The 18196-nt window shown below is 42.9% G+C and overlaps 1 protein-coding gene across 1 annotated transcript in view; it reads right to left on the bottom strand.

Moving 5' to 3' along the window:
- Wdr33 (WD repeat domain 33) overlaps positions 1 to 18196 on the bottom strand; it is a 92949-nt gene that overhangs the window by 9802 nt on the left and 64951 nt on the right. The window contains exons 8-16 of the mRNA XM_051202298.1: positions 12991 to 13117; positions 11327 to 11481; positions 11153 to 11231; positions 9617 to 9727; positions 8393 to 8487; positions 7817 to 7903; positions 7462 to 7601; positions 6256 to 6408; positions 4949 to 6034 (exon numbers count right to left, since the gene is read on the bottom strand). Coding sequence (XP_051058255.1) covers positions 4949 to 6034; positions 6256 to 6408; positions 7462 to 7601; positions 7817 to 7903; positions 8393 to 8487; positions 9617 to 9727; positions 11153 to 11231; positions 11327 to 11481; positions 12991 to 13117 — 2033 coding nt within the window. The remainder of the gene's footprint in view (positions 1 to 4948; positions 6035 to 6255; positions 6409 to 7461; positions 7602 to 7816; positions 7904 to 8392; positions 8488 to 9616; positions 9728 to 11152; positions 11232 to 11326; positions 11482 to 12990; positions 13118 to 18196) is intronic.

Here is an 18196-nt window from a genome sequence, read left to right as displayed (position 1 = left end):
CTGCAAGCATGAGAACCGGATGGGGTTTGAATTCCCCAGCACCCAAGGAACGTAAGGTCACACAGTCCATGTCTGACCCCAGTATACTTATGGTGTGGTGCAGGTGGAGCTAGGGGCATCCCTAGCCACTCAAGGCCAGGATGCAGCAAGGGACAACCTGAATCCAACAAGGTGCCATGCACACATCTGTACTCATAGAAAACACACAGGAATATACACATAACAATTCTAAACTAGGAAGGAGTTACTCTCAGCCACAATCAGAAGCACCTGTACTTTAACTGCCCTGACAGGTCTCAGTTAAAGCCAGATCTTTTCTTGTAATGTCAAGCAGGAGCTTCAGAGGGAGGCAAGAGTCACAGCGTAGGGCCGCAGCTCTTGCAGAGGGCAAGCTCCTCACAATGGGAAAGGTCTAGCCTCAACCAGGTAGGCAGCTTTAACCATCATGTTGTGACACTGCAACCAACTCTCTCAAAGCTACATCAGGACGGAGTTCTTCATTGCTATTTGTTTTGTGGGAGAGGTGCACACGTGTCACATGTGTGGGGGAGAGGTGCACACGTGCCCCGTGTGGAGGGAAGATGATAGCTCTCAGGAGTTGGTCCTCCTTTCCCACTTTGTCGGGGCCACATTTCTTATTTCTGTTATTATACAGTGTACTGTAGGCTCGTGGCCTGTGAGCTTCTAGTCAATTCTCCTCTCTATGCCACTTCTAGCAGCTGTACTGGGATGGGATTACAGATGTGTGCCACTGTATCTGGCTTTTATTTTTTAAATTTATTTAATTTTATGTGTATGATTATTTTGTAAGTGTACTACATGTGTTAGAAGAGGACATTAGATCCCCTAGAACTGGAGTTACAGATGGTTGTGAGACATCACAACCAAACTTGAGTCTTCTGCAATAGCAACAAGTGCTCTTAACTCCTGAGCCATCTCTCCAGAGCGCTAGCGCTCTCTCTCTCTCTCTCTCTCTCTCTCTCTCTCTCTCTCTCTCTCTCTCTGTGTGTGTGTGTGTGTGTGTGTGTGTGTGATATGTATGCATGTGTGTGGAAAGTTGTACATGCATCTGTGTGCACATGTATGTGGAGGCCTGAGGTTGATGTAAAGAATCATTCTGAATTATTCTTCCATCTTATTCTTTGAGTAAGGGCCTCAATCAAGCCCAGAATTCATCATAGCTAGTCTCATTAGCCAGCTTGCCTTAGGATTGCCTTCACTTCCCAATGCTGGGAGTACCGGCGAGGCACCCAGTGTTTGTTCCGATTCCCTACACTGCCCAAAGACTTTGATCAAGACTCATAACAAGCTAAACAAGACAAGCCAGGCTTGATGGCATGCATGTGCCTTCTAATCACAGTACTTGGGTGGCAGAGGCAGATCTCTGTGAGTTCCAGACTAGCCTGGTCAACACAGTAAGTAGAACCTTGCCTCAAAGATTAAAAACAGTAACAGAAAACAAGCAAAAAAAAAAAAAAAAAAAAATCAAGAAGTTTCTGGGCATTCTTTCACATAATGACTGGTCTTTGTATGAGATTAGCACAGATTCCAACATCAATTGTAAAATTACTCTCACGTCACAAACCAGTCACATGAACAGACACTGACAGTGTGCTGGTGGGTAAAAGTCTGTCCAACTGAACTGGATTTCAGGACTCCACAAATGCACCATTGCAAATATGCCCCACCCACAAAAATTAATTAAAATGTTCACTAGATATGCACATAAAATAATTTTAAAAGTTATATATATAAAAAAAGAACTCAAGAGGCCGAGGCAGGAGGACTGAGAGTTCAAAGCCAGTCTGGGTTACAGGATGTGTCTGTTAAAAGAAATGTGAGAGAGAGAGAAAGAGAGAGAGAGAGAAGAGAAATGCCATCAATAATGCATTGCCAGAAATTTCTGGGGCTCTAGCTTAGTGTATATGTGTATATGCAGAGGTCAGATGTCCTGTTCCATCACTCTTTACATTATTCCCATGAATAAGCGGTCTCACTGAACCCAGAAATAGGCCAGCAGCCAAAAGCCCCAGCTATCCTCATCTCTTCCCCATTGTCCTGGGGTTCCAGATGCACGTGTGGCTGTGCCCAGCTTTCTAATGTGGGTGCTGGAGATCACACTCAGGGCTTCATGCTTGTGTAGCAAATGCTCTAATCCACTGGGCCGCTTTCCCAGCCCTCAATGGCAGAAACGTCCAAACTGTTTTGCTGTCCACTTTTAGTCCTGGACAGTTCTGAGCAGTGTCTTTCATGCTGCTACTTTAACACTCAGATTCCACTGAAGTAAAGAAATGAGAACAAACAAACCACTTGATTAAAGTGGAGAAAGACAGACTTTAGGGTATAAGGACTAGGAGCACATTTTCCACCAAGAAAATTCTGAGATTTGAAAAGCTCTAAATACAATACCAAGTCTTTTAGACTCGTTCTACTGATTCATATCAACAAGAAACTTTGGAACCATGATGCTTTTCATGTATAAATTTTGAGTGTCCTCTTCTTCAAAATGTCTCGAGTTTCATTCATCATAAACAATAAAAGTTTCTTATTTTTTAATAGTCTTCCAAAATGAAAACTATTCTTTCATAAAACCAAAAACTGGTTAATAACTAGAGTATTATATACATGCAAGTAGACACTGAATTAATAAGCTATATAGCTGGGCAGTGGTGGCGCATGCCTTTTATGCCAGCCCTCAAGAGGCAGAGACAAATGAGTTTGAGGCCAGCCTGGTCTACAAAGTGAGTTCTAGTAAAGCCAGGGCTACATAGAGAAACCCTGTCTCAAAAAACTAGGTAGGTAGATAAGTATGTGCATACATACATGCATACATACATACATAGACCTTATATAAAACATGGAGTTTGGGGGCAATTTAGGATGATGGCTCTGAATTTTATCCAACTTGACTCTAAGTTCCATAAAGAAGAAAAAACTCAAGTGCCACATAATTCATGACCTTTTAAAGTTCTGGAAATCTATAGAACACAACCAATGGTTACATTTCACACAGTATGCACATATTGTATGTCAAGGCACACATGGAGGCTAGAGAACAATTTGCAGGTGGTGGATATCCTACCATGTGAGTTCGGGGGACTCAATGTATGTTGTCAGGTTTGCTTGGCAAGTGCCTTGACCTGCTGAGCCATGGCACTGGCTCAAATGGCTATCTTTTGGATCATGGATTCTCAGTGGAATTTGGAAAGCATAACAGGAAAGGGCTGTATGTGCTGAGGAGTACAGAACCTGCCTAGCATGCACGATGGCCCTGGGTTCCATTCCCAGACTTCTCCTTCCCCATTCAAAGGTTAAGAAAAAAGTTTTTGTTTCGTTTTCAAGACAGTATTTCTCTATGTAGCTGTGATTGCCCTAGAACTTGTTTTGTAGATCAGGATGCCCTCAAACTCAAGAGATCCACCTGCTTCTGCCTCCCAAGTGCTGGGGTTAAAGGTGTGCATCCGCACTGACAGGCCAAAGGGAGGGGGAAGTTATTTACTTTTCTTTCTCAGCCAGTAGTATCCACTCACCCAGTAATTGTATCCTTCAAGGGAGAGCTGTGGATGTCAGTACTGCTTATTCACTTACTTTTGTCCATCCACAACTGAATTCTAGCACAAAGCCCAAGTACTCATACCCAGATAATAAGACTAAAAACCTCAGAGTCATCACCTTATAACCAAACACTATCCATTCATGCCGGTATTGTGTAATTTACCCCCAAACACCTTAAAATTTTCTTTTGCACCATCTCTCAAATACCAAATTAATGAATGAGTAGCAAAACTTCTTGAAGACAGAGTCCTTGAAAAATGGCCAAATACTCCTTTCTACAAATACTATTTTTAACTTTAAAATTTGGGGACTGGACCTTTAATCCCAGCATTTGGGAGGCAGAGACAGAGGGATTTCTGTAAGTTTGAAGTCAGTCTGGCCTACATAATGAGCTCCAGAACAACTGGAACTACAAAGTGAGGAGATGGCTTTCTGACTTGTGGTCTCCAGACCCATCTGTCTCCAGTCAATATGCACCACCATGCCCAGTTTTATGTGGAGCGGATACTGAACCCAAGATGTCATACATGCTAGCAAAGCATTTTGTCAAATGAGCTACATCTTCATGATCCTACAAGTCATTCTATGACAGGTAAATACAGCTTCAACAGAATTCATGCACAAGGACATTATTTTTGAGTACTGTGGTCTGGAATTAGTTTTTCTAAAAATGCATCCACTGAAATGAAAATAATGAGGCAGATAGTTTACAGTACCCTTGAACACCCCATGCCATCTTTAGAAGCAGTACATGTGGCACACACACACACATACACACACAGTAAAAGATATAAATAAATATAATGAAAACTGGTGGAATGGAGAGGTACCTGCTACCACACATAACAACCTGAATTAGATTCCTGAGGCCCAAATGGTAGGAGAGAATCAATCTCTACAAATAGTACTCTGATCTCCACATGCTTCCTGTGGTATGTGAGCATGTGCACACACATGTACTTTCAATAAATGTAATTTTAAAAAAAATTAAAGCAAAGTGGACAGAAATGTTGAAGGTGGGCTGCTTACTTGCAGGCTCATGGAATAATCAGGCTAAAAAGTACACCAAAGAATCCAACAGTTGTGGAACTGTCCACAACCCAGAACACTCCCTCCTAAGAGCCACAACTCTCTAGAGCTGGGCACAAGTAAACTGTATTCCACTGAATGATCTGTTCTGGAAACATCTGTGTGAAAAATTAGTGATGATGCAACTAGCTCTTCATCTTGGTCTCAGCATGTTCTTCTAGTCAGGCTGCCACTGTTGGAAGCCACTACAGACACTCATGGAGCTGGGCCCAGATGTAAGTGTTTTTCCGCATCCTTATCAGCACTGAACAACGCAGAGTCCATTCTCACGTGTTAAAGAGTACAAGCTGGAAATAAGTAATACCTGATTGAAGGGGGCCCGGGGCCCATCACCTAGCAGAGGTGTTTTCTGCTGCTGGAATGGTATTGGCCCTTGAGATGGATGTGGCCCTCTTGCTGGGTTCTGCTGTCCCTGAGGTCCAGGGGGTCCTTGCATGCCACCCTGGGGTGGAGGTCCCAAAGAGCCCTGGGGTGGTCCTTGCTGCCCTTGTGAACCTGAGGGCCCTCGAAGTTCCTGGGGAGGGCCCAACATGGATCCCTGTGGTGGAGGTCCCTGCAGGCCACGCATCTCCTGAGGACCTCTCATTTCCTGAGGGCCATGTCCCAGCAATCCACTTGGAGGATGAGGTCCTCTCATCTCTTGAGGTGGGTGGCCAATCATTATGCCTTGAGGAGCAGGACCCTGATTCTCCCGAGGTCCTGGAGGTCCCTGCATTCCTCTTGGATTCAGTCCCATCAGAGGTCCCTGAGACACTGGACCTTGGATTCCTTGAGACCCTGGCCCACCCTGTATCCCATGAGGATGAGGAGGTCCTTGCATTCCTCTGGGACCAGGTGGTCCCTGCATTCCTTGAGTACCAGGAGGCCCCTGTGGGCCCAGGTGGCCCTGAGGAGCAGGAGGACCTTGGGGGCCAATGTGACCCTGTGGTCCAGGTGGGCCCTGAGGACCCATGTGACCTTGAGGACCAGAGCTACCTTGAGGTCCAGGTGGTCCTTGAGGACCCAAAGGGCCATGAGGTCCAGGGTGCCTCTGCATTCCTTGGGGACCATGCATGTCCTGGGGCCGTGGCAGTCCCTGGGGAGGGCCCTGGGGTCCTTGTGGTCCCATGAATCCTTGTGGCCCCCCACCTCCTTGATGCAATGGAGGGCCTTGTGGTCCCATTTGTCCCTGGGGTCCAGGGGCTCTGAACTGGCCCTGAGGTCCTGGAGGCCCCATTTGAGCCACCAATGGCATCTGCTGAGAGGGATGAGGCTGCTGAAAACCTTGAGGAATCTGAGATATTGGACCCTGTCCAGAAAAGGGCTGAGGTCCGAGGAGAGGGGTACCAGATGAGGGCGGTGGCTGGATCTGATCAGCCTGTTTCTGTGCAAGCCTTTCAATTTTAAGTTGCTGGAAAGGGGAGGAAAAAAAAATTAGTGTGCTGAACAAATAAAATATGCTAGAGCTCTCAAATAAAACTGTTGCGTTACCTTCTAATTTCTAATTTCCACATGCACTCGATGGCGTGCGCACGCACACACACACACAAAGAAAGCATCATTTAAAAACAGTAAAGAGGGTAGACAGGGTATCAATAAAAGATACTATCTCTACTTCCTTAGCTCACACACCTCTAAAAGCTGTGGATTAGTATACTGTAATGTGGCCATTTCTTGCTCAATTTCTGCTTGTGTTTTTTTCTTCTCTTCCAATTTGATATCCTCTTTTCTGTCATTCAGCACCTCATTTGGAGCAGGAATTGGAACTTTATTTTGCATCCAGGCCTTTGAAAAAGAGATAAAATTAAATTACAGACAAGCATGAAAATTACAGTAGGTTTAAAAAGGTTCGCTAAAATCATCAATATACAAAGCTGAACTGCTTTCACTTCTAAAGCCAATTCTTTGTGACATAAGAATAGAGTGGGCCAAGTGCATTAGTGATTAGAAATTACTAAAATTATGAAAGCTACAAGTTATAGCTTGGTATCATCCAAAGCACATATGGTGAAGGTTTGGTTCCCAGGTGATGACACTTCGGGGAGGCAGGAGCTTGATGGAGTGAGTCAGTCATTAGAGGTATGCCCTTGAAGGGGACAGAGAGATCCCGGCCCCTCTCTCTCTCTCTCTCTCTCTCTCTCTCTCTCTCTCTCTCTCTCTTTCTCTCTCTTTCTCTCTCTCTGCTCCTTGGGAATTATGAAGTGAGAGGTTTTATTCTACCACATGCTCCCCATCACGCTGCTTTCTCATGCCAGAGAACCACAGAGACAAAGCCACACAACCACAGACCTTCTGCAACCATGACCCAAAATCACAAACTCCTTAACATGGATATGTGTTACATTGACAGAAATCTGACTGAAATACTGCAAAATACTGCAGTTATCAAGAATACAAAGCTTTGAGACCGGAGATAAGGGCACTGACCACTGACTGTTCTTCCAGAGGACCTGGATTCAATTCCCAGCTCCCACATGGCAGCTCACGACTATCTGTAACTCCAGTTCCAGGGGATCTGACACCCTCACACAGACATATATGCAGACAAAACACCAATGTATACAAAATACAAAAAAAAAAAGAATGCAAATCTTGCTAGCCACTTGAATGATTGTTTGTATTAATCAAGCAAAAGACTGACAATACAGGAGACAGACTACATACTCTGCCTGCTGGTTCTCCCTCTTCCCTTTGACAAGCTAGGTATTTAACTTTAGAGCAGCAAATGGTAAATATGTTTAAAAACAAGATAAGATTCTCCAAAGACACCTATTTCTGAGCATCAGTTAAAGGAGGCAGCCACAATCTCTTAGCACGAGGTTACTATTAGTAACCCACCTGCTGGAACTGAGCAGGAATGGGCTTTGCATAAGGGACTTTCTTCTGAGGGACTTTTTTCTGATCCTTTTGCATTACTTCCTCCATTCCCCAATCCAAGCCTGGAATTGTCATTTCGATTTCATTTGATTCATCTTTTCCTGAAACCATAGAAAGAACTAGTTAGTCCCTTAAACAAAACAATGTAGCAACTTAATAAATGAACAAATTGTTGGAAGCATAATTTTTAAACATTACATATTTTGAGCCACTTTTATTCACAATTCTTAACGAAAGCTATGTGATCATTTCAATACCATTTATTAACAAAGTAATTTTACCATGAAAGTAAGACAGCACTCTACAGATGCCTTACCCATCTGTTCTTGCTCCATAGCTAACTTCAGTTGTTCTGGTATTCCCATCCCTGGGATCACTGCCAGGCTATTAGGTTCCAGGTCATCTACAAATAAAACACTTATCATCAACACAGTTTCACAGTGTTCCCTACAAAGAATGCTTTATGAAAATGCATAACATCACTGGGTACAGTAGCACATGCCTTAATCACTGCATTCAGAAGACAAAGGCAAGCAGATCTCTGTGAGTTCAAAACCAGCTTAGACTATATAGCAATAGCAAGTTAAGTCAGCCAGGAATACAAAGGCAGAGCATGTCTCCAAACAAAACAAAACAAGCAAACAAACAAAAGAAACAGGTGATATTCCTGGTGAGTTATAACTCAATGAATTATAAAATTCAACCTAAAGCTGGGTGAACTGACACAAGCCTTTAATCCCAACACTTGGGAGGCAGTGTCAAGCATGCTGGGTAAATAATGGATCACTCAGTTACATTCCTTGCGCCAAATTAGTTTTGTAGGAGCCTCCTAATACTTAAAAGTTATAATGGAATATCACGAGTCTTCAAAGGACAGATATGCAGACCTTACCATACTCTACTCCATCTTCAGACATGCCAGGTAAAAGGTTCAGATTGTATCGATCTCGCATTTTATCACCTGGTCTGTTTCGAGTCCAGAATTTGCTGATGAAATCAAAGTAACAGGAGAAAGGGGGACATGATTTCAGTGCTTTCTCTGGGCACAATAGCTCAAATCAAGTTTTTAAAATACCATTCTTTGAAAATTTTAATTGTGGAAAGAGCATTTTAAATCAGAATACAAAACAAAATTTAAACAATCAAAGTTAATGTTTAACACTCCATCTCTTTATTATAAAACCCTGATGCCAATCACTACAAAAATGGCAGATTAGAGCCTGTACCTCAGTGAAGGAAAAGAGACGGACAAGAACAGACTCAGTCAGTGTGTGATGGGACTCCCTGGGAACCCTGGCACTCTGGAGGAGATGGCAGGAAGAGAACCTCACAGTCATTTTCAGCTACATGGCAAGTGGGAGTCTAACCTGGGTTACATGACTGGTTGTTTTTAAAGTTGGGGATGGAGACCAGAAACAGAGGAAGAAAACAAAAACATCAGAAAAGGGTAGAAAAGAAGGGGTAGGAAGTAAAGAGAAAATAAATAAGCTCAGGTGAGATCTACAAAATCCTCCCTTCACGGGAGAAAATACCAGCATCAGCTGCCAACTAGCACTGGACCATACTACCATCCAGCCTGAGTTAGAAGTTAATTGCCAGAATATACTAACCCTTCCTGGGCATACCATCAAAGGAACAGACACTGAGTGGACTGCAGAGTGTGACCTGGGGATGCTTACATTAGGAACAGACACTCCAAAGGGACAGCACTGGCTGTAGAGACTTTAACAAAAGTGTAGCGTGGGCACTTAAAGCTGCAATTCTTACTGAGCTCAAGAATACGTGGAAGGCAACACCTCAGCCATTGCCTAGTCCAGCAACAACATGGAAACATGAGACCTGTCCCCAACCTAATACAATGTAGCCAACAGATAAAAAGTATTCTCAGACAGTTGAATGTTGTTGAAAAACAGCAGCTCCTATCTCTTTGGGAAGAAAACAATCCACAACAAATGTAAATACAAACATGGGTATATGGTCCTTTCTCCCTACAACCTCAAATACAGAGATCCCAGTGTGAAAATTGTAATCTCCATGCATCAGAGAGGTGAGGATAATTGGCGGGTGTACTACTCTGAGCACAGACATTTCCTACTGTTTTCAGTGTGGTACTTACCTGGTGTGGTCATTTGAGCCTGAGCATAGAATATGCCCAAGAGGATGCCAAGCCAAACTCCAGATCATTCCTTCATGGGCCATCTCCATCCCACCTACTTCCTTCTCTACCCTACAACAGCACCAGTGAGAGAAACTGTTGAACCAAAATTACCAAGAGAATATCCAAAACAAACAACACACAAACAAAAGAACATTAAAAACATCAAAACAACGGTTTTCTTTAGTATCATAAAAAAAAAACCTAACATTCATCTCTTATTTTGAGTTTTGTCACTGCCATGTATCATACCAGTTTTTCAGAGGAAGTAGATAAAAAACATAAAAAAAAAAAGCACATGAAAAAATACTTTATAAATTATTTCAACTAAGGAATCTATTTTATTCTTCCAAAAGTGATTTCTACATCCAAAACACAAGTGCTATCTTTCTACTCCAAGCTAGATTCACAAAATTGAAAACTGCAGGACAGTCTCTTATACAGGATACACATGCACATAGAAAAATGCAAAATTTGATCATATTTATATATATTTGAGAATTTTTTTCACAAAACATACTCCTCATAGTCATCCATAGTCACCACAGCACTGCAAACATTCCAGTGCATGATGTGGGGGGCAGTTCAAAACAGACTTCTAAAATTTAAGCTTAAACTTAATTTATTAATTAATGTGTATGGGATGTGTGTGGTTTGGGTATATGTGGAGGGGGGGGGAGAGAGAAATTGTGTGTGTGTGTGTGTGTGTGTGGTGTGTGTGTGTGGTGTGTGTGTGTGGTGTGTGTGAGTGTGTGGTATGTGTATGTGTGTGTACATGTGTGAGAGTGTGTGTGTGTGTGTGTGGTATGTATGTGTATGTGTGTGTACGTGTGTGTGAGTGTGTGTGTGTGACTGTGTGTGGTATGTGTATGTGTGTGTGTACGTGTGTGTGAGTGTGTGACTGTGTGTGGTATGTGTGTGTACGTGTGTGAGTGTGTGTGTGTGTGGTGTGTGTGTGGTATGTATGTGTGTGTGTACATGTGTGTGAGTGTGTGTGGTGTGTGTGTGGTATGTATGTGTATGTGTGTGTACGTGTGTGTGTGACTGTGTGTGGTGTGTGTGTGTGTGTGTACGTGTGTACGTGTGTGTGTACACATGGGCGTGACAGTACACAAGGGAAATCAGTTCTCTCCTATTGCCACGGGTTCCAAGAACAGAAACCAGGCTTGCACAGCAAATGCTTTTTACCTGTTGAACCGTGTCACTAGCCCAAGGCCTTTCATTTTCATCTGAGTCTCTCACTACACTACTTGTTCCAAATTTGCCATGAAGGATCCTGTCTTCATACTTGGAGAAGTCCAAGTCACAGGCAGTGGGACACACTTGTCCCTTCTAAAGAGAGCTCCAATGGAGTCGGGCTTCAAAACACCCCAATCCCCAGCCACCAGGATTTTCCTAGCTGAGGCCCCAAACAATGGTGTCGTTTGCTGCCAAACAATGTGGGAATGTGTATACAGACAAACGTTATCAATTCTCCACACAGTAAATAGTACATACCCAACGTGCCAGAATAACAAGGAGCCATCAGACCCTCCACTGGCAAAAAGTCCTTCGTGAACAGGATGCCAGGCTACAGCTGCAAAACGAAAATACAGAGGAAGATGAAATGACTGCAATGTGAGATGGCTGCAGGGGAAGGTCACCATAATGAAGCACATCACAGTCACAGACCTGTGGCTTCCTTCTTGTGACCTCGGAACACTTGAAGCTCTTCCTTCAGGTTTCGGATATCAAAAAGCTTACAGAGATGGTCTCGAGATGCTGTGAGGAGCCAATTGCCATTGAGGTTTAATTTCACTTCCATCACCGTGTTCTTATGGGCGTGGCTAGAAACAAAGCATCAAGAGTATATATAAACAAGGCATGTCAGGATGCAACACAAGCATCACTTCATAGTGAAAGCACAACAAACGGATAAAGATGGTGAAAGGTGTGGCCTGGTAGCAATAAAGCATGTGACTATAACTAGATAAGGCCACACTTAAAACATACTTGAAAACTCTTGTCGATGCCAGGCATGGTGGTGCACGCCTTTGATCCCAGTACTTGGGAGGCAGAGGCAGGCTGATCTCTGTGAGTTTGAGGCCACATTGTTCTACATAGGTTCCAGAACATCCAGGGCTACACAAAGAGACCTTGTCTCAAAAAGAAAAAAAGGAGGAGGAAAAACAACAAATAAATAAAACAAAACCACATCTGTCGATGGTAAAAATGAAGTCCAGTATCTAAACACAGCTCTTGACATCCAGCTGAAAGAACAATGGGACTCTGCTGGACAAAAGGTCCATCCAGAAATAGGGGAAGTACTTGGACTACACAAACCGATACCTAATCAAGTTCACCACATTTTAAAGACTCAATGTGGTTTCTCTTTAATCAAACTACGGGAGCAGGCACTAGTTTAGAGATACTTTGAGGATTAATTTGGACTAAAGGCAATCCTCTATCACGGGGCCTACATAACGCTTCTATGCAAGGGTTCACACTGTACCCTGCATGGCCATGTTTAACAGCAGCCTTGCTTTAACTAATTTGAGCTATGGATGTATCATTTCGGATTAGGGCCAGGATATGGCAACAATGTGCCCCAAAAGAACACATTCATGTAATTTTAATAATTGCACATAATGCCAAGGAAAAACACAGCTACATAAGCAAGCAAGTCTCCCTGAGAGGAAAGACAGAGATGGGAAGAGATGGGATATGGGTGGGGATAAGGAGGGGAAAAGGAGAGAAAGAGAGAGGAGAGGAAGAGGAGAGGAAACGGAGGGGAAGAGAGGGAGATGAGAGGTAGAACAGAGAAGAGAAGAGGGGTAAAGAGAGGAGAGGGAAGAAGAAAGAAGGGGGAGAAAGAATGGAGAGAGAGAAGAGGACAGGGAAGGAAGAGGAGGAGAGGGGGATAAAGGGGAGGAAGGAGGAAGGAGGGAGGGAGGGAGAAGAAATGGCACAAAATGAAGAAATGTATTTGGATGGAGGATGGAGTAAGCTAGGGAAAACTGGATCATGGCTAATAAGAGGCACAGATGCTAAAACTATAGGTGACAAGGTACTCTGAGGAGACAGGGAGACAACAGTAGGAACTTCATCTTCCTGCCAGCCCTGTAGGAAAACCCAGGAAAACTTGGGTCTGTAGCAGAACAAATATCATCTTCCTTCACTGGAGATTTAGAGGTAAATCATAATTAACAAAATATCCCAACAAACAAAACATCCAAAGATTGAAGTCAAAACTACTTTTTTCTTAAAGGAAAACAGGAGAAAGCTAAAAGTTAAGTAATGTGGCCTGCTTCTAGTTCCTCTTCTTCGAGGGACAAGGCGGGCTTCCTATCACTTACAGTGTTGCAAGACTCTGGCCAGTCTTGGGATCCCAGAACTTTATTGGCTGTTGACTATCTTTACTTCCTGAAACAACTAGCCCTTTGGTTGGATGCCAGTCTACACACTTCACATCAGCACCGTGACCTGATGGAAAACAAGTCAGAAAAACATTTTATTAGTCCTATGCAATGCAAGTGGGGCTCTGTTCTCGATGACAGGATGAACTGCTCTTTAGTGTTTGGTTGACTTGAAATTCTTGAAAGGCTCTAGGATGTCGGGGTCTGCTGGACCCAAGCCCAGCTACCCTGTGATGCTGCAGTGCTCACAGCCAGTCTTCTTCTCTGGGAACTACGTGAATCTTGCTCACCTATCTACTGGCAGGTCAGCCAAAGCTTTTTGGAAAATGCACTCTGTAGGCTTTTTAAGCTTTTAATGCTATCCCTGGTTATTTTCATTCTAAGAGTCAACTTGTACTGTTCACTTCAGTGTTACTTCTTCACGGAAGTCTGGACAGATCAAAAGTCCTAAACCCAAGTTTACATACTACTGATTTCTGAACAGGAAGACACTGTATTCCAGGGTTTTGCTGGTGATTACTGAAATTTAGGAGGAGAAACAAATGTCTGACTGCTTCACACATGAGTAAGGATGTGAAAACAAAGAACTGTTACTAAAAATCACAAACGTGAAATACCAGAATGAATAAAGCAAGGAAATGTTTATGGTTTTTGAAAGGTTGTAATGTACAGGGACAAGAGTATTTATGTGGTAAATGCACTAATAAGTAGGTGCAGAAAAAGAACTTTCCAAATAGCCCCTCCTTCACCGGAAGCAAGTCCAGGACTTAGAAATTTCAGGTGGAAAGGAAAAGGAGGAATGAACAAAGATAAAAAGAACGAAGGGAGAGATACTCTCAAGACACTGGAAGTGATCTATATTCATGCAGAAGGCAAAATATATAGTTAGCCATGTATATCACATGGGTTTGAGCTCAGACCAGTCTTCCTCCTCCGGGCAGGCAGGGAGGGGTGCACCAAGAGCAGGAAGCACACATCCTGTGATCTCATCATCCTGTGTCATAAAGGATGTTCAAAAGGATTTCTCTAAATCTTCTTGAATAGGGTTCAAATATATCCCAAAATAATTGCATACAGCACAGTACTCAGAGAAGTATTATTAATTTAATGGTGTGACTAAACATCATTATAAATTTATTTGTTGCTGAAATCAATGTGCACTATCAGTGTAAAAGACAAAGACATGAATGTTTAAATGACTGTGTATTCCCAAGTGTAAGAGAAAGATTAAAAAGTACAGACATAAGCCTCAAAGGTGATCCTTCCTGCTCTATGTGTTTGTTTCTATTATCTTTTGACACTGAACACATTTTATAACTGAAGTATGAGGATAGGAAAGGGAAACTCTGCAACTGTACTTTGACTATTATTAAGAAAAAGAAAGAAGTGGGGACCAGCAAGAAGGATCAGTGGGTAATGATCCATCATTCTGTCACTAAGAATGATCCATCATTCTGTCACTAAGCCAAGTGTCCCGTCCTTGGAGCCCACATGGTGGAGAGAACCAATTCTCTCAAAGTTGCCTTCTGACCTCCACATATGAACCATGTACATCCATTCCAAATAAATACACAGGGGTAGACACACAAAATAATTTAAAATATAATTTTTTAAAAAAAGCAAAATTGGGCTGGTGTGTCTGAAGATGGTGGTGCATGCCCGTAGTCTCGGCACTTGGGAGGTAGAGGCAAATGGGATCAGGAGCTTAGGGCCAACCTCAGCAGCACAAGTTAAAAGACAGCCTGTATAACCTGACACTGTCTCAAAAACAAAAGGGTTGGGGAACAAGTGCAGTGGCACAAGTCTTTAATCTCAGGCAGAAGCAGATTAGCCTGCTCTACATAGAGAATCCCAGGCTAGCCAGGGCTACAAATGAGATGCTATTTTAAACAAACTAACAAACAAACAAAACCAGGGTTAGGGAGAAGACTTCTTGCTAAAGCATGAGGGCCTGCATTCAGATCCCTAGTCACATAAGGCTAGGGCAGCACTATGCAACTGTAACTCCAACACAGCTAGTGAGAGATCCAGCTAAACAGGCCAGAAGGGTTCAATGATGGAAATGACTGAAAAAGGGCGGCCCAATGTCAACCTCTAACCTCCACAATGTGCCCCCAAGACAGCACCACCCACATACACAAACACAGAGAAAAGAAGCAGGAGCTATGGACCCATGTGTTCCTCCCAACCTGCCTGATGAGGCTGACATGCAAAGGAAATACAAAATTTAGGGGGCCATTTCCATCTAAAAATATAACACACAGCCATGTTTATGTGTGGATTTTAACCAATCAAATTAGGAGTCTATTCAAAACCTCTTAATCATTGAGCCATAACCTCTCCAGTCCCTGTTGTTAATTTCTAAAAGTCCAGCAGTACACAACTCATGTACAGTACTCATCTAAGCAAAGAACATACCATGTACTGAGTCATCATCTTGTACTAGAAAAAATTAAACAGATTCTACAGCATGATGTGGCACAAGAGGAAACATGAGTATCCCTGAATATATCACTGGAAATTTCAAGAAACCAGCCCCAGAACTTCTGCTGATCTTTCTGCTTCCATCTCCCAAGTGCTGGGGTCACAGATATATGCTGCCACTACCCAGGGCTTTGTGCAGAAGCAGACATGCTGCAGCAGCTCAGGCCCAACCTTGGAGGCTACACTCATTCATTCATTTATTGGGGAGGGTTTCCAGACAGGGTTTCTCTGTGGCTTTGGAGCCTGTCCTGGAACTAGCTCTTGTAGATCACGCTGGCCTTGAACTCACCGAGATGTGCCTGCCTCTGCCTCCCGAGTGCTGGGACTAAAAGCACACGCTACCACCGCCTGGCGGAGGCTACACTCTTTAAGCACTATTCTAGACTGGCTTCTTACACATCAAGAAGAGTTTAAAAGCTACATGGAGAGCCAGGCCTTCAACCCCAGCACTCAAGAGACAAAGACAGCTGGGTCTCTGTGAATTCTAGGCCAATCTGGTCTACAGAGTGAGTTTCAGGCCAGCTAAGGCTATGTAGAGAGGAAACTCTACCTCAATTAAATAAATAATGAAATTAATTAAAAAGAATTAAGAAAAATAAAAGGTACATGCAGAAAAGAACAAAAATATTTGTTTCCCTTTTCAATTCTATATGCAGTTAGAAATCTGAAGGGTGGGACCTATCAGGCAGGAACTATTACGGAGAGAGAATTCATCCTTCAGTCTTGTTACTGCATTTGAGGCATCTATCCTCTTCACTGGTTTTTCTTTTCTTTTTAGAGTGTGTCTGTGTGCCAGTGCTATAGGAGGTGTGTGGTGGGCAGAGCTTGATAGCAATGTCTGCCTCTATCACTAACTCAGGTTTTTGTTTTTGTTTTGTTTGAGACAGGGTTATTCACTGATCCTAGCCCTTTCAGCTACACTAGTAGGAGGCTAATAAACTCCAGGACCAGTGGTGGATATACATCAAGCTTTTATAGAGTTTGGAGATCCAAATTCAAGTCTTCATTCTTACTCAGCAATAACTTTATCCTCTGAGCCATCTCCCAGCCCCACTATACTTAGAATACAAACAAATTGGAGCTAGAGAGGCAACTTGGCATTTAAGAGCTCTGGCTGCTCCTGCAGAGGATCCGGGTTTAATTTTCAGTAATCATGTGGTGGTTCACAACCATCTGTAGCCGAAGTTCCAGGGGATCCAATGCCCTCTTCTGTTCTTCATGAGCACCAGGCATGAATATGATACATAAACATGCAGGCCAAAGACACACATAGGAAACAATCACTTTAAAAATAAATGCAACTTAAGAAAATATGAGCAGCCTACTATTAACTGCAACCCAAAAAGACATGGGGGACGAGACGGGATGACGGCAACACTAGAGAATACAAACAAAGCATACACATGGTGGCAAGCACACCTGCAATCCAACAGCAATGTCAACACTCTGAAGGCTGAGGCAGAGGGTCTTGAGTTCAAAATGAGCCTGAGTTCCAGGAAACAAAAGTAAACAAACAACATGCATCTGCTCAAAAACATATAGGACAAGTATACAAAGGCTACATGTGGAGCTGGGGTGTAGCTCAGTGGTACAGCACTTCCCTAACAGGATCACACACACACACACACACACACACACACACACACACACACACACCTTATACAGGATAACACACACACACACACACACACCTTATACAGGATAACACACACACACACACACCTTATACAGGATAACACACACACACACACACACACACACACGCAGTGGTACAGCACTTCCCTAACAGGATCACACACACACACACACACACACACACACACACACACACACACACACACGCAGTGGTACAGCACTTCCCTAACAGGATAACACACACACACACACACACCTTATACACAAATCTCCAAGACACTAATTGCCTCCAAGGACAAGTCAGTAAATTTGGAGATAAGACCTGACCTTTCACTGTGTAAATTGAGTAGTACCTCTAGCACAAATACCCAATATCTGAAATTGTCTATCTACCAGTGTACATAAGCATCAAATTCCAAACTATGAAACCTGGTTTTGTGTCCAAAATAACTAAAAGTACTATATATACAATTACAACCATATTATATACAGAAAAATTTTATGCTTAGATTTGAGTCACTAGCCTTATGATCATTCATTATGAACGTGCAAATAAGTTGCCATCTAAATTACTCTGTGAATATCCAATACTGAAGGGTGGGGGCATTAAAAAAAAAGTCTACCAGGCAATGGTGGTGCACACCTTTAATCCCAGCACTTGGGAGGCGGTTCCAGGATAGCCAGGGCTGATACAAAGAAATCCTGTAGCAAAAAGTCTACTGTGGATCAATTCTGGAAAGTAGGTATGAAATCTTTATAGTGTTATGTGTTTTTGTTTATTTGTTTGTTTTATCAACCTATGTGTATACATGAATTCATATGCAAGCATGTCCCACATATATGGATGCCTGAGGCTGTCAGATGACTGGGAGCTGGAGTTAAAGTGGTTGGGAGCTGCCCAGGGTGGATGCTGGCAACATAGAAAGTAAGAAAATTAACTAGGCTGGCACAAAAGCAAGAGGATATGAAACTTATTCTTTTATTAGTGTTTCATTATGCTGCCCGTGCTAAGTCCCTCATCCCCCAA

This window comes from Phodopus roborovskii, unplaced genomic scaffold (genome assembly GCF_943737965.1).
Source record: "Phodopus roborovskii unplaced genomic scaffold, PHOROB, whole genome shotgun sequence".
NCBI lineage: Eukaryota > Metazoa > Chordata > Mammalia > Rodentia > Cricetidae > Phodopus > Phodopus roborovskii.
Note: the sequence above shows the minus strand (reverse complement) of the source record. Positions and strands in the feature narration are given on the sequence as shown.